Raw genomic sequence first — 20,649 nt, 5'->3', positions numbered from 1 at the left:
ACCGGTTTGTTATTGGAATTTCCTAGACTACTTAACGAACACTGAAACGCGAGTATGTAACATGATATTTCATTTCATTTCATCTATAAACATTGACGCTGTGTTTATAAAGAGTACTGGCTTTTGTTTCTTATCTATTAGTTATAACGAGGTCTGAACGGCAAAGCGTCGGCCCTGACTACTGTGTGTGTATATAAATATATATATATATATATATATATATCGCTGATTGTAAAAACCGCCGAGGCGATTAGGCTAAAGATCAAACGATGCGTACGACTAATTTTACATCACTTCGCCGTACAGCTTTCGCTCGCTAGGTCTGAAACGCGAAAGCGACAAATCAGCCCGGAGCCGTTTGTTATTAAAGAAAGCTGGTGATTTACAGCAGCAGGAGGCTGAGAGGTCGTTGGCGAAAGGAGGTGGGCGGAGTTTATCTTTATGCAAATGATTTGATCGGTGCCGAGTGAAGGAAAATGCAATTCCGCCCCCCCCCCCCGCCCCGCCATCACTGAGAAGAGAAGACGTCTGATTTGCGGCTGTTTTTTGTGCGAATATATAAACGGATATATCCCGGTCAATCAGCTAAGACATGTATCCTTAGTTTTGCAAGGAAGCTGCACAGCTAATGTAGCTAACAAGTAATCCAAAGTCTCACTGAAATCTTTTCCAGCAACACCAGCGCAACTCCAAATGACATAAGCGGACAAAGTTTGAGGGGCGGAGCTTAAACGGAGTTAAAAAGAAGATTCCGGCCATCCGAGATGGCCGCCCTCACGCTTCAGCTACACAGTGAAGTCTGGTTGACACGGAGTCCGACCGAGTGCGTTTCCTGTGTGATTCGTTTAAACAAACTCGGCTCGGTCCACGTTTGAACCTGGTCAGAAACCCGTGTCGTCCTCTAGGCCTCGTGCGGAGAGGATGAGGTGCCGGCGTGGGCCTGTCAGGTGATGTCCGGAAACTTCCGGACGGGGGTCGCTGGCGCTGCTTGGGGATTGTGGGTCGGCGCTGAAGTACAGCGTGGAGCTGGACTCGGTGGGGCAGTAATCGGGTTCGGGGCTGTCTCCGAACACGGACTTCCCCTCGGGTGAGCTGCGCTTCCACTCCGAGTCCACGCTGTCCATTTCCGCACTCGCGTCCCCATCCGCCTCGTCGTCGGCCTCGTCTTCCCTCGCCTCGCTCACGCTCTCGAACTCGTCCTTGCAGTCGGACAGCGGCGCCAGCGTGTCGTCTTCGTCCTTGACGTCCAACCCGTCTCCTCCTCTTCCTCCTTTCTCTCCCGTGTCGTCTTCCTGCTCTTCGCTCACGATGCCCGTCGCTCCTCCGCCGCCGAACGCCCGCTCGATCTTGCTCGGGTCTCCGGTTTTCAGCGCCAGACGCACGAGGAGCCAGTGGTGGTGGCGGCACTCGGCGCCCGCCTTCGCCCCGCAGCTCCCCGGGTGCTCCAGCAGCGAGAAGGAGGGATGGGAGGAGGAGATCGGAGGACGGAGAGAGGGAAGAGTGAGGCTCTTGTCAGCCAGGGAGAAAGACGAGTCACCCTGATCAAGACACGCGCTGCCCGCCTGAGCTCCGTGATGCAGAGTGTGGGAGATCTCTGTGGACTTCGGGTGCAGGAAACGATAGTATACCAGCAGAAACGTCAGACCTGAGAGAGAGAGAGAGAGAGAAAAAGAGAGTTTTCTGAGAGAACAGACAAAGATTTCTGATATACATCCAAAAGCTAACTTTTTTTTTATCCTTAGCTAGCATGTCTACTTTATCAAGCTAACATTGTTTCTCAGCAAACGTAGCTACCTTGCTAGCCACTAAGGCTAATCTGCTACTTATTGTTAGTTAGCTTTGTTGCTTATCTCTTAAGTAGCTAATGGTCATAATTGCTGTTGTAGTTAAGTATCTGCCTTGCTACTTCACTTTACTTAGCATCGTTCCTTGTCCCTTAGCTAGCTAACAGTCATTTCCGTCTTTATGGATTACCAGAAGTTGCTCTGGGGCTGAAATCAGCTAGTTAATGTTAACACATCCTCTCAGCTAATGTAGCTTCCTTGCTAATCACTAAGGCTAATCACCGTCTGTTACTTATCCTTAGCTGGATTAGTTGCTTCAGCGTTATTTAGCTAACAGTGTTTGGAACTGCCAGAAGTTATTCTTTAGTTAAAATTAAGTAGCTAACGTGACACAATTTTACAGCTTACGTACATTAGCAAGCTTACTGGCTAACAATCAAGGCTCGCAACTACAGGCTAACTTTCGCTAGTTATGTTCAGCTACAGAAGACTGCAGTGGCTAGTTCAGGAACCAACCTAAGGTTAGATGACGAAATGAAGCGAATACACAAATATCACATGTGCCGTGTGCTCAAAAGTTATGGTGCCCAGATCGTTTATGGTAGACATGCTGCTCGACCTCTGAAAAGTGTAGTTAATAATGCGGCTGAACAGAGACTGAAAGAACCGAGAGGAAGGACACGCTCGTCCACTGACCCAGCAGGAAACTACACAGGACAGCAGTGGGGACAGTCAGGCTCTCCCATGATGCCTCGGTGAGGATGTCGGAGGCAGCCAGGACGAGCGTGGCATTCTCCAGTAGCATCACCTGTGACGACACGGACAAAGGAGTGAACGCTGGTGAGAAACTAATTCGTATCGCGAACGTCCCACGTCTTTAAACGCAACTATACACGGATAAAAACGTAACTATACACGGATAAAAACGCAACTGTACACGTCTTTAAACGCAACTGTACACGGGTAAAAACGTAACTATACACGGATAAAAACGCAACTGTACACGTCTTTAAACGCAACTGTACACGGGTAAAAACGATAACGCGGTTTTTCTTTACACAAAATTTTAAAAGGCGAGTTGCTGTGGTGTAAGTAAAAATGAAGCCGCGGTTCTCGTTTGGTCCAAATCACAAATCTCTAGTAAGATGTTGTCTTTTGTTGGACTAATTTCAGGATAAAACATAAAATAATAATAAACATGAAGTAATCCGTAATTTGTCATTTACTTACGCAGATCTTTGTAAACTAGCCTGTTAAATTAGCTAGCTAGATTTTGTCATTTAATTTGTTAAATTAGCCAGCTAGTTAAGTGGTTGTTTTTAGAAAAAAAAAAAATCAGCTCATTTAATTAGCTAGCTAGTTATATTTTGTAAAATTAGCTTGTTAAATTAGCCAACTAGTTAAGTGTTCTGTTTTTTTTTAAATCAGCTCATTTAATTAGCTAGCTAGTTATGTTTCGTAATTTAGTTTGTTCAATTAGCTAGCTAGTTATATTTTATAAATTTAATTTGTTAAATTAGCCAGCTAGGTAAGTTTTTTTTTGTTTGTTTTTTTTTAAATCCGCTCATTAAAGCTAGTCACGTTTTGGAAACTGATATTGTTAAATATTACGTAACTCATTACGTTTTGTTACATATTTTGTTAAATAAGCTAGCTAGTTACGTTTTAAAATTTAGCTAGTTAAATTAGCTATCTAGTCATGGGTTTGTTTTTTTTTTTTTTTAAATCCTTTAAAAGTTTACTTAAAGCGTGTTAACAGAACATTGAACTGGGGGAACATAGGACCCTGGGAACACAAAAAAAGCAGCTCATGCTTAATGCTTAAGGACAGAAGACGAGATTTCACGACAGATTCGTCGCATTTTAGACTCGTGGATGAAACCCGGTATCTCCGTGACGTCTCCTCACGCGCTCGGTGTGGATTTGACTTCCCCCAGGTTTCTCAGGGTTACTGCGTTATAAATACCCCTGCGTTATAAATACCCCTGCGTTATAAATACCCCTGCTCTGGAACAGTTAGAACAATGAGCTTTGGAAGAGCCTTAATAAACTCGCCCTCGTGCGATGCCGCAGTTACCGTGTAAAAGCCGGCCATGCGGTACCGAGACGGTCCGTCCTTCACGTTCAGGAACAGGAAGACGTGCACGCCCCCCAGCACGAGGTTGAACCCACGCCAAGCGCACTGTCCCACGCAGATATCGGTCTGCTGAGAGACCAACCACAACGCTGCGATCAGCCAATGGCAACCTGCAAGCAGAGAGCGGGAAAAAACTACTTACGCAAAAATAATATACAACAAGGCGGATACGCTGTAGAATCTGTTCTACTTTTATATCCTGATTCCACATTGCTGTTAAATTCTCAATTCTGATTGGTCAGAAGGTGGTGAGTTATGTTAACGCGCTCGATCTACTGCATTACCGTTTCTATAGTAACGGCTTGTTCAGAGGGACGTGATATATATGTGTATATACATGTGTGTGTGTGTGTGTATGTTACACTCACCCACGACGCCGATGACCCAGCATCCGAAGGAGCGGGCGAAGAGGGCGAGGCTGGCGAAGCGTGCGCTCAGTAGCCCCGCCCTCCACAACAGCTGGCACAGCAGGGCAGCGGGGAGCATGAGCAGGTGACCGGGCCGCGCCAGACAACACGCCCGACTGTACAACACCAACGCCCAGGACAGGGACAGCACACACACACCGCTACACAGCGCAACTGACCACAACACACACACACATAATTAAACAGGCATTTATACACACAACAAGTGAGGTGGTTTATATTGGGAGGATTACGGTAACGTCCGTGTCGTAACAGCAGACTGACCTGGTGACGTGAGGCTGAACTCGGCTGCCGTGAGGACGTACGTGTGTGTGAGCGCCTGAGGAAGGGTGAGGAGCAGAACGTCGAGCAAACGCAACGCCGCCACGTCCACCTGCTGCATCACCTGCTGAGCCTGAGACTGAGCACGCCACACACACACGCTGCAGTCCCACAACCTGCACACACACACACATATTATTACACACACACACACACACACACACAAAACATTATCACACACACTGCAGTCCCACAGCCTGAACACACACACCTTTTGAAGATGCCCAGGTGGAGTGTGTGTATGATGAGCAGGTGACATGTTCGCTGCTCTCCATCTGCCCGGTACCACATAAAGCTCAGCACCTGCACGATCGCCCCCGGCAACAACAGGGCAAAGGTCAGCCCCGCCCACAACAACTGCTCCTTCCACAGGTAGAAGGCAAAGCAGCAGATCACTGAGGAGAGAGAGAGACAGACGGAGAGACAGACGGAGAGACAGACAGAGAGACGGAGAGACAGACAGAGAGACGGAGAGACAGAGAGAGAGACAGAAAGAGAGAGAGAGAGACAGAAAGAGAGACAGAGAGAGAGACAGAACAGTAACATTAATGAACCTGAACATTAAATAAATTACATTTTTTGGATGAATTAACATTTTACTTCATTCTCTTGGGCCAGTACTAATCGATAGTGCAGAACGAACACACGCACACATGCACACACACACACACACACGCACACGCACACACACACGCGCGCACACCCTGGTTGAAGCTGACACTTGGTGCAATGCCCGGCATGTAGTTGATCTACCTGTACAGGTGAGCTTCTGGTCTGTGTGTGTGTGTGTGTGTGTGTGTGTGTGTGTGTGTGTGTGTGTGTGTGAGATCTGGATCAGTTACACTTCCTTTACATTTACACTCAGGAACATGTTCACGTGCTTTCCGAAGCGGATTAATCCGCACGCTTTTATTAAACCTTATAACACATTTCTTTATTCAATATCGAACATTTCCTGGATGGAAGATTTAACCCACATCCCCGGCAACTTCCGGCAACTTCCGGCGTCATTTTAAACCCATTCAGTTTAAACTGGGCTATCAGGAATGGTCGCGATTTCCGCCGTTATTGCGTCATATTTTAATTGGGGGGAGGGGGGGTGCTGCCCGACCTCGTTTTCATAACCACTGCACGTGCAGAATACCCATAATGCACTGTGATGCAAGGTATAATATACAGTGTATGTACATTTAGGGAGGGGGGAGGGGGGAGAAAAAGATAAAGGTGTCTGTGATGATGCTGATCTGATCTGATCTCGCGCACAGGTGATGCTTGTAACGACACCTGAACCTCACGTGCAGCACAGATACTGTGGAGTTATGTGTGATAAGGGGGTGTTGCGGGGTCACTCACGCGCGGTTCTCTCCGCCAGGATCACGAGCGCGGTCGAGCCGAACAGGAGCACCTGCAAGCACGCGCTCCCGCATCCTCCTCCTCCTCCTCCTCCACCACCACCGCACAGCACCGCGGCCATGTTCACGCCTCTCACGCGCGCGCTCTCTCTCTGACTGACACTGGGTTTCACGCGGATGCGCGAGAGCAGCGGATCCTCCGCCACGCCGCCGTCGCTGTCACCGTCATCCTCTGTACAGCCTCCATCACGGACAGACACCCCGTTTACCGCCTCACTCCGTCACTCCCTCACTCCTTCCTACCTCTTTCTTGTCCTGCCAAATACACGTGACGTCATGGGGGTGGAGTTTAAAGGCTCAGCACGCGGTACACTGTAATTCCAGGTTGAGTTAAAGGTGCACGCGCCGAGTTTCTCCCTTGAACAAATGACCTGCAAAAACACAGAACATGATCTCAGGACAAAAGTATCACGTGGCCCAGAAAACCCCGTTCGGAAAAATGACTTCCGGTCCGGAATATTGTTTATCTCCGCTTATTATTATTATTATTATTATTATTATTATTATTATTATTATTAATGTGTCCCAAACGGTAGTATGTTGAAATGAGCATCCCGGAGGTACCCGGATGGTGAGATAAATTGAGGTGGGGGAAAAAGCAAAAAGAAGGGAAAGGATTAAAAGAACAAGAGAAAAATGAGAGAGCGCAAGAAGAGAAAAAAAAGGAGCGAAGGAGAAAAAGACAGGGGACAAAAGAGAAAGAAATGCCTTGAGACAACCCGAGAAGGGCAATTAAAATGAAGTGCGAGAAACGTAAATAAAAAGTAAGCAAACAAAAAAGAAAATGGCAATATTGAGCGCAAGCAGAAAGAGAGATACGTTAAAAAGATTAAAGAATGACAGAACGAAGGAAAGAAAGAAATACAATAGAAAAAATAAGAGGGATAACGTGAGAAAATCAGAAAGACGGAGGATGATACAGATAGATGAGTATAAAACAGAAAGATGGAGAAAGGAAAAAGAGAAAGAATAGAAGAGAGAAACAAATCAATTAAACAGTCAAATCTGTGTGTAAAAACATTACAGCGTTAAATTCTTTTAAATATTCTTTACTTTTTTATTTATTTATTTTGACAAAAAACCGTTCAGTGTCTCTTTATGAACAGCAGGTGGCGATATTAAAATCTGCGCTGCTCCATCAAGTGCTGTTTATCACGTCTTTTTTTTGTCGATTCCTCTAATCAGAAGCAAACTCTGGGGCTGAATCCTAAATCCCTCTATACTCCCTATATAGGTGCACTTACAAAGGTGTATGAATTAAAGGCTATTTACGCCCTATGTAGTGCACTACATGTTGAACGAGAAGCCATTTTGAGTTGAATGGGATTGAACCCGCGCCGCTGAGATTTCATTAGCAAAAAGTCTACGGCGAAGTGTTAGCTTTCGGCTAATTCAATTTAAATATCTATTCCGTTTTAGTACAAACCTTTTTACCGACGGCCTTATTTTTATTTTATACTAATATGAATAAAAATAACATTAAAATGCAAATTCAGTACCCAAACGCATATCGCGATGAAGCTGTGGTAAGCCTAGACGGATTTTTTTTTTATTAGTGCTAATCGTTAGCTAGCTTAGCCATGCTAACAGAATGAATGGATTCTGTTAGCTAGTTAGCTAGCATTAGCTGAACTCACTGTGAATGAATGACTGGATGCTGAAACCTAAACAACGACGTGTTAATAGTATTTTATTTAAATAATCATAGTAATAATAATCAGGAAAAGATGAAAGACGCTAATGATAATGTTTGCTTGGTTTAATAGTTGCTAGCTGACTAAAATCTCTTCACTATGCTAACTGCTAGCATTTCTATTGTATCTATGTAACTGAAGTCTAACAATAGAAATAAGAAACAAAAGGAAAATAAAATGCACCATTACAGGTGTGTCAGAATGTCAATGAAATAAACGAAATAGCAAGTGGAAAAAAATAATCAAATGTGTATATATATTTTTTAAATAAATAAATATGAAGTACAGGATTTTTATTTTGAGTATAAAAGATAAAAATGTTAAATAATTTATTCTACATTTGACACATCAAAATCTACAGAGAGCAACTGATTCCACCGCTCACTTTAAATCTTTAAGAATGATCACACATTTTATAAAGTGTAGCGTTAATCAAAAGTAAAACTCTCCATAAAAATATACACAAATTCGGAAATCTGTTTAGAAAAATATTTTAAATCGGTTGCCTTTAGATTTTCCCGTAAAGACCCTTTCATTTCATTTCATACTCTTTGGGTTTTTTCTGACTCTTTTGTGTTATTTCTGACTCGTTTGTGTTACTTCTGACTCGTTTGTGTTATTTCTGACTCGTTTGTGTTACTTCTGACTCGTTTGTTTGGCATGGGTCATTTGTTACTTCTGACTCGTTTGTCGTTTGTGTTATTTCTGACTCGTTTGTGTTATTTCTGACTCGTTTGTGTATTTCTGACTCGTTTGTGTTACTTCTGACTCGTTTGTTTGGCATGGGTCATTTGTTACTTCTGACTCGTTTGTCGTTTGTGTTACTTCTGACTCGTTTGTCTGGCGTGGGTCGTTTGTGTTACTTCTGACTCGTTTGTCTGGCGTGGGTCGTTTGTGTTACTTCTGACTCGTTTGTCTGGCGTGGGTCGTTTGTGTTACTTCTGACTCGTTTGTCTGGCGTGGGTTGTTTGTGTTACTTCTGACTCATTTGTGTTACTTCTGACTCGTTTGTCTGGAGTGGGTCGTTTGTGTTACTTCTGACTCGTTTGTGTTACTTCTGACTTATTTGTCTGGCGTGGGTCGTTTGTGTTACTTCTGACTCGTTTGTCTGGCGTGGGTCGTTTGTGTTACTTCTGACTCGTTTGTCTGGCGTGGGTCGTTTGTGTTACTTCTGACTCGTTTGTCTGGCGTGGGTCGTTTGTGTTACTTCTGACTTGTTTGTCTGGCGTGGGTCGTTTGTGTTACTTCTGACTTGTTTGTCTGGCGTGGGTCGTTTGTGTTACTTCTGACTCGTTTGTCTGGCGTGGGTCGTTTGTGTTACTTCTGACTCGTTTGTCTGGCGTGGGTCGTTTGTCTTACTTCTGACTCGTTTGTTTGGCGTGGGTCGTTGTGTTACTTCTGACTCGTTTGTCTGGCGTGGGTCGTTTGTCTTACTTCTGACTCGTTTGTCTGGCGTGGGTCGTTTGTGTTACTTCTGACTCGTTTGTTTGGCGTGGGTCGTTTGTGTCACTGATACGGGATCATGGGTAAATTTCCCATAAATCCCTATTTATTTGCGTTCCAGAAAGCAGGATGTAGTGTGAAAGGGTTTTCAGTGGATGTGCCGGTGTGTTCTCAGGTGGACGATTACCATGGACAGAAGGTTCCTGACCCGTACAGCTGGCTGGAGGATCCGGACAGCGAGAAAACGCAGGTAAATCCCCCCGCCGCTTCCTTCACCTTTTGACTCCCATAACCGCGTTTCCCCCCCAGGCCGCTCGAGAGGCAGAGGCCTGCGTTTAAACCCGATCGTATCAGCACGGCTGAATTTATACACCACTCTCTCCCTCTCAGGCGTTTGTGAACGCGCAGAACCAGCTGACGTTGCCCTTCCTGGAGGACTGTCCAATCAGAGAGGCTTTTAAAGCGCGCATGACCGAGCTCTATGATTACCCGAAATACAGCTGCCCCTTCAAACGGGGTAACAGGTGAGGCTGGGGCAGTAGATGTTATGGAAACGATGAAACTATATTAACGAGCAGTTTGGTCATTAAGAAGGTTTATTAGTTCATTATTCAGTATTGTGTACTTCGACTTCATCTTTTACTGAAGTGCTCCTCGTATTTCAGACTCATCGATTGACTCGTTTGTTTGTCTTTGGTCATTTGTGTTACTGCTTTTTTTTTTTTTTTTTTTTTTAAAATCAATTACCTCTCACTTTTTATAAACAAAAACAAAGGATAATTTACTGCTTTCACTCAAGCAGAAGCAGTTATTTATAGTTTTGTGGGTTTTTGTTATAAATTATAAACAATTAACTTTGATGAAGTAATTTGATTAATTACAACTGATTAATTGTAATTTCACCAACATGAGGATTATTATTTTTACTTTTTTTTTTACTTCATGTACAATATGTACTTTTTAAATAATGCATCTTTTTATCAGTTCATTTACTTCTCATAACTATGCATATATAGAGATATATATATATATATATATATATATATATATATATATATATATATATATATATATATATATAGTTCTATAAAGTGCTGCTGCAACATGTGTATGTTAAAGGACGTTCCTCTCTGACTGAAGCTCTTTTCTTCCCTGTTAGGTATTTTCACTTCTTTAATACGGGCTTACAGAACCAAAACGTTCTCTACGTGCAGGAGAACCTCGAGACGGAACCCAGGGTGTTCCTCGATCCCAATACGTTCTCAGACGATGGAACTGTGGCGTTACAAGGTGAGTGCGCATATATACGTGTACATCGATACCCAGAAAAACACATATATGTGTATATATATATATATGTGTATGTATGTATGTATGTGTGTGTGTGTGTGTGTGTGTGTGTGTATTTTATTTTTATTTTACCGTGTGTGCTTTGTGTCGTCACTTCTCTTCCGTCGTTCCTGTGCCAGGTTACGCGTTCTCGGAGGACGGCGAGCACCTGGCGTACGGTGTGAGCGCGAGCGGTTCCGACTGGGTGGAGTTCCGGTTCCTGCGTGTCGACGGAGCCGTGGCTCTGGAGGACCGGCTCGAGAGGGTCAAGTTCAGCTGCATGGCCTGGACTCACGACGGAAAAGGCCTCTTTTACAACTCGTATCCAGAGCAGGAGGGAAAGAGCGATGGTACACACACTCACTTAGTAACTTTAGAGTTTTGGTTAAAAAAAAACAACCCAGGATTATTCGTCGCTTTACTGTGTTCAATACTGTTTCTGTCTCAGGGACGGAGACGTCCACGAACCTGAATCAGAAGCTGTACTATCACGTGTTGGGGACTCCGCAGTCCCAGGACGTTTTGTGTGCCGAGTTCCCTGACCAGCCCAAGTGGATGAGTGGAGCTGAGGTAACGCACGCACACTGTGTCTTTATACAGGTCATACACACGTTACTACATACATAAACGTGTGTGTGTGTGTTTTCTAGGTGTCTGACGATGGCCGCTACGTGTTGCTGTCCATCAGAGAAGGCTGTGACCCGGTGAACAGGCTGTGGTACTGCGACCTCAACACCGTCACAGACGGCATCACAGGTGATCCTCTCGTTCATCAATCACCACCTCACCCTCGTTCCTCACCTCCTACGCCCTTCTCCATAGCAGTGCCCTGAGCTCTGGGTGCTTTTTAAAAAATTTCCATAGAAATCCTGGAACTTTAGCTGCAGTCCACTTAAGAAAGCGTTTTTCAGAGACTCTGAGACGCTTTTTACCAGGCGTGTCATCATTTGAGCAATATTTTCTTAGGATCTTTAGGCTCATTTCATCTTAAACCTTTTGGGAACGTTTTTTAGGAACTTTCATGAATGTAATATTTTTGGGAAATTGGATATTTTAGGTGCAGCTTCCTTGCGAAACCTTTTCAGGAACACATGATTTTGTGGAGATTTTTATTCATTTTATTAATTTTTTTTACTTAAAGAATTGTTTAGAATTGTTTTCATATGAGGAACCTTTTCAGGAACCCTAGGTGTGAGTTGACTGTGGTGAGTTTCGTGGTTCGATCTGGTTTGATTTCTAGTTTTGATCTGAGCAAACCTTTTTAGAAATTAGAAAAACTTTTTTTAAGTTTGGGGAAGTTTTTAGGAACTCATAGGTGCCTTTTCAGGAACTCTTAGATGTTTTTAAGTAGAGGAACCTTTTAACAGGACTGTTTTAATTAGAGGAACCTTTAACTCAGGAATCTTAGATGTGTTTCCACTTGAGGAACCTTCTCGGCACATTTTCACTGAAACCCTTGTAAGAGTCTCAGGGTTTTTCGGTTTGTTGCCGATTCAGCGATAATGTTTCACAATCGGACACTGTTCAGGAACGGTCTCGTTGAGATGGGCGGGTCCTTTTAGGCACTCTGGAATGTTAAGCATGTTTTCACTTGAGGACTCTTTTCAGGAACTCATGAACCCTAGGTGTGTTTCCACTTGAACTGTTTCTCTGAGGGATTTTTGGGCGAGTTTTGATCTGAGGAACCTTTTTGGAAATGAGTAACTTGAAATTTAAAAAAAAATATTTTAGGAACTCATATAGGTCCCTTTTCAGGAACTTTAGCTGTGTTGATGAACGTTTTAGCATCTTAGGAACATCAGGTGTCTCCAATGAAGACTTTCAGGAACACAGGAACTTTAGGAACCATTATGGGACTTCAGGAACTTTAGTTCCGGTTAGGTTTTGGGTAACATTTCCAGAATCCTTTTTTTTTTTTTTTTAATTTTTTTTTTTTTTTTTTAATTTTTTTTTTTAAGATCCTACTCCAGAGCGAGTATGTACAGTATCTGTGGATTCGAAACTGTTGGGGGTGGAGCTTGCCACACTGAACATCAGTGATTGGTCAAGTGCAGGCTTTGCAGGGAAAGGTCCCGATTTTGTGGCGTGACTCGTCACCAGTCTGTGTCACGACAGGGTTGTTGCCGTGGGTGAAGCTTATCGACAACTTTGACGCCGAGTACGAGTACGTGACGAATGAGGGCACCGTGTTTACTTTCAAAACGAACCTGGACGCTCCGCGCTACCGTCTCATCAACGTGGACTTCGCCCGGCCGGCCCCCGGTCAGTGGAAGGAGCTCATCCCGCAGCACGATAAAGACGTCCTCGGTGAGAGAAATAAATTCTCAGTCCTTAGCTTAAACAAAATTCAGTCCAGAGTGCTTAGCTTTCTGGCTAGCTACGTATTTGAGACGTGTTTTAATCTCTTTACCCCTCAGTTTTTGCTACGTGCACGTACTCCAGCTTCTTGTGTGTGTGTTACCTCCACGACGTGAAGAGCGTGCTGAAGATGCACCAGCTGGCGTCGGGGGAGGAGCTGAAGACCTTCCCACTGGAGGTGGGCTCCATCGTGGGCTTCACTGGCCGAAAGAAGGATTCCGAGATCTTCTACTACTTCACCTCTTTCCTCTCTCCAGGTAGGTGCAGACAGCAGGGAGCTTACTTTTTATCCGTTTTTTTTTTTTTTACTTTTTATCCGTCTATTTGGTAATTTAGTGACACTTTTTGTTCGTCCTATGCTTTTTCCTCGCAGCCATCATCTACCACTGCGACCTCACCAAAACTCCTCTACAACCGCACATCTTCAGGGAGGTCCAAGTGAAGGGCTTCGATCCTACAGAGTACCAGACCACACAGGTACCACTTAGACACATATATATATACACACACACACACACAAGCAGCATAAGCACAATGCCTTATTAGGAAGTCTTGTTGTGCAGGTGTTCTACCCCAGTACAGACGGCACACAGATCCCCATGTTCATCGTGCACAAGAAGGGCCTCCAGCTGGACAGCTCACACCCAGCCTTCCTCTACGGCTATGGAGGATTCAACATCTCCATCACACCCAGCTACAGGTAACTGTTCTCTCTCTCTCACACACACACTCAAACCCCAGTACAGTATGAGCGTTCGTTAACCACTACGGTAATGAGGCTTTGATGTTGCGTGACCAAGTGTGTGTTTTCGGCTGCAGTGTTTCCAGGCTCATCTTTGTGAGGCATTTGGGAGGAGTTTTAGCCGTGGCCAACATCAGAGGAGGAGGGGAGTACGGGGAAACGTGGCACAAAGGTACATAATGGAGTGTGAAAGGTGATCAGAATGTGTGTGTGAGACCGAAACTAGGCACTTGAATATTTTTATTTATTTATTTTTTGAGCACAGGGGTTCTTGGATGGATAACGAGTAGATCTCAGGAATGGATTAATGGAGAAATGGGTGGACGGATGGAAGGATCTGGATAGTTGATTAGGTAGATGGATGGATAGTTGGATTGTGTGATGGGATTAATGGATGATTGAGAAATGGATGGACGGATGGACCGTTTGGTTGATGGGTGGATCTGGATGTATTGGTTAGGTAGGTGGATGGATGGATAGTTGGACTGACAGATGGATGGTTGGAATCATGGATAGTAGGATGGATGAATTGCATGATGGAGAGATGGATGGAGCAGTGGGTTATTTGATTTATGGGTGGATTTGGATTGATGGATGGGTTTAGTGGATGAATGAATGGATGGGTTTAGTGGATGAATGGATGTATAGTTGGATTGATGGATGGGTTTAGTGGATGAATGAATGGATGGATTGATGGATGGGTTTAGTGGATGAATGAATGGATGGATTGATGGATGGGTTTAGTGGATGAATGGATGGATAGTTGGATTGATGGATGGGTTTAGTGGATGAATGAATGGATGGATTGATGGGTTTAGTGGATGAATGGATGGATAGTTGGATTGATGGATGGGTTTAGTGGATGAATGAATGGATGGACTGATGGATGGGTTTAGTGGATGAATGATTGGATGGATAGTTGGATTGATGGATGGATCTGGATATGTGGATGGATTGATGGATGGATATATGGTTGGTTGGAATAATGGATAGTAGGATGGATGGATTGATGAATGATGGATGGACTAGGGTCGATGGGTGAAGTAAAAGGTTAGATGGATGGATAGTTGGATTGAAAAGAAAAGTGTCGTATCTATTTCTTTGCAATAGGTATTCGTTGCATAAATTGTAGTATTAAATTGAGATCTCTACTGACGCTCATGCTTACTTTCTACCGTTTTCTCTCTCTCTCTCTAGCGGGGATGTTGGAGAACAAGCAGAACTGTTTCACTGATTTTCAGTGTGCAGCAGAGTATCTGATAAAGGAGGGCTACACCTCTGCAAACAAACTCACCATCAATGGAGGCTCCAACGGAGGCCTGCTAGTGGGTATGACACACACACATGCACGCACATATATGTATATATATATATACACACATACATACATGTATATATGCGTGTGTACAGTGCATCCGGAAAGTATTCACAGCGCTTCACTTTTCCACATTTTGTTATGTTACAGTCTTATTCTAAAATGGATTAAATTCATTATTTTCCTCAAAATCTACAAACAATACCCCATAATGACAACGTGAAAGAAGTTTGTTTGAAATCTTTGCAAATTTATTAAAAATAAAAAACAAAATAAGCACATGTACATAAGTATTCACAGCCTTTGCTCAATACTTTGTCGAAGCACCTTTGGCACCAATTACAGCCTCAAGTCTTTTTGAGAATGACGCTACAAGCTTGGCACACCTATTTTTGGGCAGTTTCTCCCATTCTTCTTTGCAGGACCTCTCAAGCTCCATCAGGTTGGATGGTGAGCGTCGGTGCACAGCCTTCGTTATCTTGGCTGTGTGCTTAGGGTCGTTGTCCTGTTAGAAGATGAACCTTCTCCCCAGTCTGAGGTCCAGAGCGCTCTGGAGCAGTTTTTCATCAAGGATGTCTCCGTACATTGCTGCGTTCATCTTTCCATTGATCCTGACTAGTCTCCCAGTTCCTGCCGCTGAAAAACATCCCCACAGCATGACGCTGCCACCACCATGCTTCACTGTAGGGATGGTATTGGCCAGGTGATGACTGGTGCCTCCAGACATGACGCTTGCCATTCAGGCCAAAGAGTTCAATTTTTGTTCAAACTTTAGTCTGAGAGTCATTCAGGTGCCTTTTGGCAAACTCCAGGCGGGCTGTCATGTGCCTTTTACTGAGGAGTGCCTTCCGTCTGGTCACTCTACCATTCAGGCCTGATTGATGGAGTTCTGCAGAGATGGTTGTTCTTCTGGAAGGTTCTCCTCTCTCCACAGAGACACGCTGGAGCTCTGTCAGAGTGATCATCGGGTTTTTGGTCACCTCCCTGTCTAAGGCCCTTCTCCCCCGATCGCTCAGTTTGGCCGGGCGGCCAGCTCTAGGAAGAGTCCTGGTGGTTCCAGACGTCTTCCATTTACGGATGATGGAGGCCACTGTGCTCATTGGGACCTTCAATGCTGCAGAAATGTTTCTGTACCCTTCCCCAGATCTGTGCCTCGATGCAATCCTGTCTCGGAGGTCTACAGACAATTCCTTGGACTCCATGGCTTGGTTTGTGCTCTGACATGCAGTGTTAACTGTGGGACCTTATATAGACAGGTGTGTGCCTTTCCAAATCATGTCCAATCAACTGAATTTACCACAGGTGGACTCCAGTCAAGTTGTAGAAACATCTCAAGGATGATCAGTGGAAACAGGACGCACCTGAGCTCAATTTTGAGTGTCATGGCGAAGGCTGTGAATACTTTCCGGATGCACTGTACATAACTTGAGTTTGATCATAGCGTGATGTAACTGTAAATTCCCACTATGTTCAGGTTTACAAACAAAACATTGCAGTTCTGTCGTGTGTGTGTGTGTGTGTGTGTGTGTGTGTGTGTGTGTGTGAAGGGGCGTGTGTGAATCAGAGGCCTGACCTGTTCGGATGTGCAGTAGCTCAAGTTGGTGTGATGGACATGCTCAAGTTCCATAAGTTCACCATCGGCCACGCCTGGACCACCGACTTCGGCTGTTCTGAAATTAAGGAGCAGTTTGACTGGCTTATCAAGTGAGTGCGCGCGCGCGCACACACACACACACACACACACACACACACACACACACACACACACTCAGTCGACTGCCGGCTGCTAAATGTGTCAGCTGGATTTTTACACAATGGAAAGTGTCCCCCACCAGGAAGCTTTGACCATATAAAGAAAGCAGACCTCTTACCATCTCTCTCTCTCTCTCTCTCTCTCTCTCTCTCTCTCTCTCTCTCTCTCGCTCTCTCTCTCGCTCTCTCTCTCAGGTATTCTCCTCTGCACAACATCCGGATCCCCGAGGGCGACGGCGTGCAATACCCAGCTGTGCTGCTGTTGACCGGTGACCATGATGACCGTGTGGTTCCTCTGCACTCTCTGAAGTACATCGCCACCCTGCAGCACATGATTGGTCGCTGGCCCGGCCAATCAAACCCTCTCTTCATCTACGTGGACACGAAGTCGGGCCACGGGGCGGGAAAACCCACCAGCAAGGTGATCCAGGAAGTGGCAGATACGTACGCCTTCATCGCCCGCAGCCTGGACCTCCACTGGATCGATTAAAACACACACACACACACACACACACACACACACACACACACACAGCTGCTAATTCACTGGCTAGCTCTCTCTCTCTCTGTCCCTCCATCCCATACTCTCTCCTTTTCTCCTTCCTCTTCCTCCCCTCATTTCCCCCTCCCTTTTCCTTTCAGTCCCTTCTTCTCTTTACCTTCACCCCTCCCCTTTTCTTCTTCTTCCCTCCTTCTTGCTCTCCCTCCTTCCCTCCCGTTCATTCTCTTTCCTGCTGTCTTTTCCTCTCTCCATCATCCCTTCCTCCTGTGCTCTTTCCCTATCAATCCCTTCTTCTCTATCTTCCTCCCTCTCCATTTTCTTATTCTTTCTTCCTCCTGTCTTTTCTTTGTCCTCTCCACCTTCCCTCTCTTTCCATCTTTCTTTCGCTCTCCCTTTCTTCCTCCTGTTCTTTGCCTATCTGCCTTTTCCTCCGTTCCTCTCCCTGTTTCTCTCTTTCTCTCTCTTTCTCTCTCTTCCTCCATCCTTTCCTTTTTACTCCTTCTCTCCACACCCTGTAACATTTCACTCCTCGATAAGCCTTAATTGTCCTCACTCTCTTTCTCTCACTCACTCACTCACTCACTCACTCTCTCACACACTCTCTCACACTCACTCTCAGCGTGTTAATGCTTTACATCACTCACATTTCACTCCTGTTTTCCGGGACGTTCCCTCGATGCTCATGGCCTCTGGAACATTTTGTACAGACTCTTTATTTATTAGCAGGTTCAATACAAATCAGTAATTCTTTAAATGATTAACCGCACAGTATACGAGTGAGTGAGTGTGTATGTGTGTGTATATGTGTGTGTGTGTGTGAGTGAGTATATTAAAATGTCATATACATGTATATTCACTGGCTGCTTCTACCTCCAAACTTATGCAGATTGTTTTTACCTTTTCAAGGGAATAAATGTCCACGAAACATGAAATAAAGAACTGGTGTAATAAACAGGATGATGTTTGGAACGACTGTCTTTCCCGGATCGTACACTACATGAACGTAAATACGTATTTTCTCAGACTCCACAAACACACTGTGTGTTGAATTATATCGCGTATAACGTTCTTTTATTTCACTTCATTTCTCACTCGTTAGCAATGAAGAAGTGCTTGAATAAAAGTGCGATAATTATATGACAGCTTTTTTGTTACGCGAGTGGAATCTGTCAATCCAAACGTTTACACACTAAACAGTTTATTTAACAAGTTCTTTACTACTACTACTACTAATAATAATAATAGTAATAATAATAATAATAATAATAATAATAATTGTACAAGGCCAAACACTCGTATTAAATTTCATTAAACTTGCTCTGTTTCCATTGTCTGGTGTGCTTCGACAATTGTTTATGCCTCCAGTCTTGGGAGCGAAAAAATGAGAGAAACTGTTCATACTGATGTCGCTGTCAAGTGTAAAATTCTGACGGCTGACTGAAATGTGTCGAGGCGGCGAATGTAAATCATATATAAATAAAAAAGACAAACAACTTTATTTAAATGTAAATAATTTGCGTAGACTCTACATTACCATCAGTCGTTGTTCAGTAGTTCAGACACGTACCCAAAATTCTGAACGCACATCGGACGGAGGATATTAAATCGTATCGTATCGTGTCATCGCATCATCCGTGATATCGTCAATATCAAATCGTTGACTTAGGAATAGAAATCGTATCTTGTGGAGGACATCCCGAGGAGATATATGTATATATATATATATAGATATATATTTAATAACGTCGATAAAACTAATAGAATGCTAGTAACGATATACATTCATGAAAAACCTGATTATAAATAAAGAGATTAGTTTAAAAACAAAAAGTCGACTAAAACCTTCAGAAAGAGTTCGAGTGCAGTTTCCGTCTCTGACCACACGGTGGCAGCACGTCGCCTCACTGCAACACAATACAACATCCAATCAGAGAAAACTTTTTCTCTCTGAAGAATATCAGGGTTTAAATCTTAAGAACATTTTATTTTCTCCTTTGAAAAATACTTCTGACAGCACATTAGTAAACATAAACGCTTAAATTCATTGTTAAAGCTAAAAATGATGTTTTTCCCCCCTTCAGTGATGTTTACTGATCAGTAGTAAACAACTGATGTATAAAAAAAAAAAAAACCTGATTATTTATTGTACTCTTTACATTCCTTACATGAGGCGATGAGAGAAATGACTTCATTCATTTACATGTCTGGTTTAGTTAATTAATCCACTAATTACCCCCCCCCCAGCTGTTTACATTCAGAGTGTTCAATATAGCGACTTTAATAGAATTGATAAATAAATACTTATTTCGTTTATAAAAATAAATACAATACACTTATAAGTAAATACCAATAGTTATCGTGAAAAAAACTGTAGATAATTAGAACTAAATTTGAAACTCTGATAACAAAGAAGAAGAAGAACAACAACAAAAGAACATTTAGCTCTTGTTCTTCTGCTTTTATTATCAAAATAAAATTCAGAATTTCTCGACTCCTTAACTCCGAGTTCAGCAAGTGACGTCAAATCAACATGGCCGCTCACAGCATCAACAGCACACACAGCAGCACTTCTTAACTTATCAGAATACAGACGTATTAACTTGTTAAATCTATAACACTGATGGAACACTGACTGTACATGTGATGAGAATATATAACACTCACATCACAGACATTAGCTAGCTCGATTTTTACTAAGAAAGGACGGACGTGAAGGCGTCCATGTTTCCCCCTGACTTTGTAGCTTGAAGGCACACAGGACGAAAGTGATGCAATTCTGAGCCCTGACTTCCCGCAGGTTCGCGCGAATGCAGCATATTAGCGTCGGCTATGAGCTACCACGGTAACAATGTCGTTTTTCTAACTCTGTATTACGTCACAGTGTAGCTCTCACGCCGTTTATTCTGTTATTTATAAATCCAGAAGAACTCCCAGGCTTCGAATGTCCCATTCCGGTGCCTACTGTAGCCTCAGATTCCTGTTCTTGGATGCCAGGAGGGGAACCTGATGTGGTCTTCTGCTGTTGTAGCTCATCCACATTTAAGGTTGGATGCGTCGCGTGTTCTGAGATGATTTCCTGCTCAACGTGGTTGTAAAGAGCGCTTACTTGAGTTACAGCAGCCTTCCTGTCTTCCCTTTGATCTCTAAAAACTGGCTCCATCTACCTCTTTCTCCCCATACTGTACAGGTGTTCCTATTAAAGTGGCCATCGAGTGTTGCGAGCGTCATGTGGTGCTGCGTTACATGAACACCTAACACCACGAGGTCCAGCTCTCCTAAGACACATTTGCTCGTCCCCTGCCTGCCATTCTCACGCGCTCCTCTTCTGTTTCACGGCCGCGATTAAATATTAATAGCTGGAAAATTCCTTGATAAACGAAAAGCGCCGTTGCCTCTGACCCGCCTCGCCCGATTACGCGAGAAGGCCGCACG

At 43.9% G+C, this 20,649-nt stretch overlaps 2 protein-coding genes and 1 long non-coding RNA gene across 6 annotated transcripts; 1 reads left to right on the top strand and 2 right to left on the bottom strand.

Moving 5' to 3' along the window:
• Positions 1-474: 474 nt before the first annotated feature.
• Positions 475-10,764, bottom strand: xkr5a (XK related 5a). Of its 2 annotated transcripts, XM_053642531.1 has the most exons (8): positions 10,642-10,764; positions 6,024-6,453; positions 4,882-5,065; positions 4,614-4,786; positions 4,290-4,502; positions 3,862-4,031; positions 2,481-2,592; positions 475-1,645 (listed from the first exon to the last, which is right to left on the bottom strand). In XM_053642531.1, the coding sequence occupies exons 2-8, from the start codon at positions 6,142-6,144 to the stop codon at positions 882-884; spliced, it is 1,737 nt and encodes a 578-aa protein (XP_053498506.1). In that variant the 5' UTR covers positions 6,145-6,453; positions 10,642-10,764; the 3' UTR covers positions 475-881. The 2 variants fall into 2 exon arrangements, with proteins under 2 accessions (XP_053498506.1, XP_053498505.1); XM_053642530.1 differs by lacking the exons at positions 6,024-6,453; positions 10,642-10,764 and having other exon boundaries at positions 4,882-5,307.
• Positions 6,650-18,174, top strand: prep (prolyl endopeptidase). 3 transcript variants are annotated; one of them, XM_053642413.1, is made up of 15 exons: positions 6,650-7,608; positions 9,395-9,469; positions 9,610-9,743; positions 10,379-10,509; positions 10,689-10,898; positions 10,997-11,118; positions 11,199-11,304; positions 12,664-12,855; positions 12,966-13,163; positions 13,280-13,383; positions 13,470-13,606; positions 13,726-13,820; positions 14,846-14,977; positions 16,511-16,667; positions 16,911-18,174. In XM_053642413.1, the coding sequence occupies exons 1-15, from the start codon at positions 7,546-7,548 to the stop codon at positions 17,203-17,205; spliced, it is 2,151 nt and encodes a 716-aa protein (XP_053498388.1). In that variant the 5' UTR covers positions 6,650-7,545; the 3' UTR covers positions 17,206-18,174. The 3 variants fall into 3 exon arrangements, with proteins under 3 accessions (XP_053498388.1, XP_053498371.1, XP_053498381.1); XM_053642396.1 differs by having other exon boundaries at positions 9,341-9,469; XM_053642406.1 differs by lacking the exon at positions 6,650-7,608 and having other exon boundaries at positions 7,977-9,469.
• On the bottom strand, positions 17,064-19,442 carry LOC128619215 (uncharacterized). Its single transcript, XR_008387902.1, has 3 exons — positions 19,060-19,442; positions 17,862-17,906; positions 17,064-17,192 (listed from the first exon to the last, which is right to left on the bottom strand). It is a non-coding gene; the product is annotated as an uncharacterized LOC128619215 (long non-coding RNA).
• Positions 19,443-20,649: the final 1,207 nt, after the last annotated feature.

Source organism: Ictalurus furcatus, chromosome 2, assembly GCF_023375685.1.
Source record: "Ictalurus furcatus strain D&B chromosome 2, Billie_1.0, whole genome shotgun sequence".
NCBI lineage: Eukaryota > Metazoa > Chordata > Actinopteri > Siluriformes > Ictaluridae > Ictalurus > Ictalurus furcatus.
Note: the sequence above shows the minus strand (reverse complement) of the source record. Positions and strands in the feature narration are given on the sequence as shown.

Coding starts and splice junctions, on each gene's coding strand:
- xkr5a (XM_053642530.1), bottom strand. CDS start 5,216: ATGTTACTGTTCTGTCTCTCTCTCTGTCTCTCTTTCTGTCTCTCTCTC. Junction 4,787..4,881: donor CACCTGGGCATCTTCAAAAG/GTGTGTGTGTTC, acceptor GTGTGTGTGCAG/GTTGTGGGACTGCAGCGTGT. Junction 2,593..3,861: donor GCATGGCCGGCTTTTACACG/GTAACTGCGGCA, acceptor GTGTCGTCACAG/GTGATGCTACTGGAGAATGC.
- prep (XM_053642396.1), top strand. CDS start 7,546: ATGAATAAAAATAACATTAAAATGCAAATTCAGTACCCAAACGCATAT. Junction 11,119..11,198: donor AGTGGATGAGTGGAGCTGAG/GTAACGCACGCA, acceptor TGTGTTTTCTAG/GTGTCTGACGATGGCCGCTA. Junction 13,821..14,845: donor CGGGGAAACGTGGCACAAAG/GTACATAATGGA, acceptor CTCTCTCTCTAG/CGGGGATGTTGGAGAACAAG.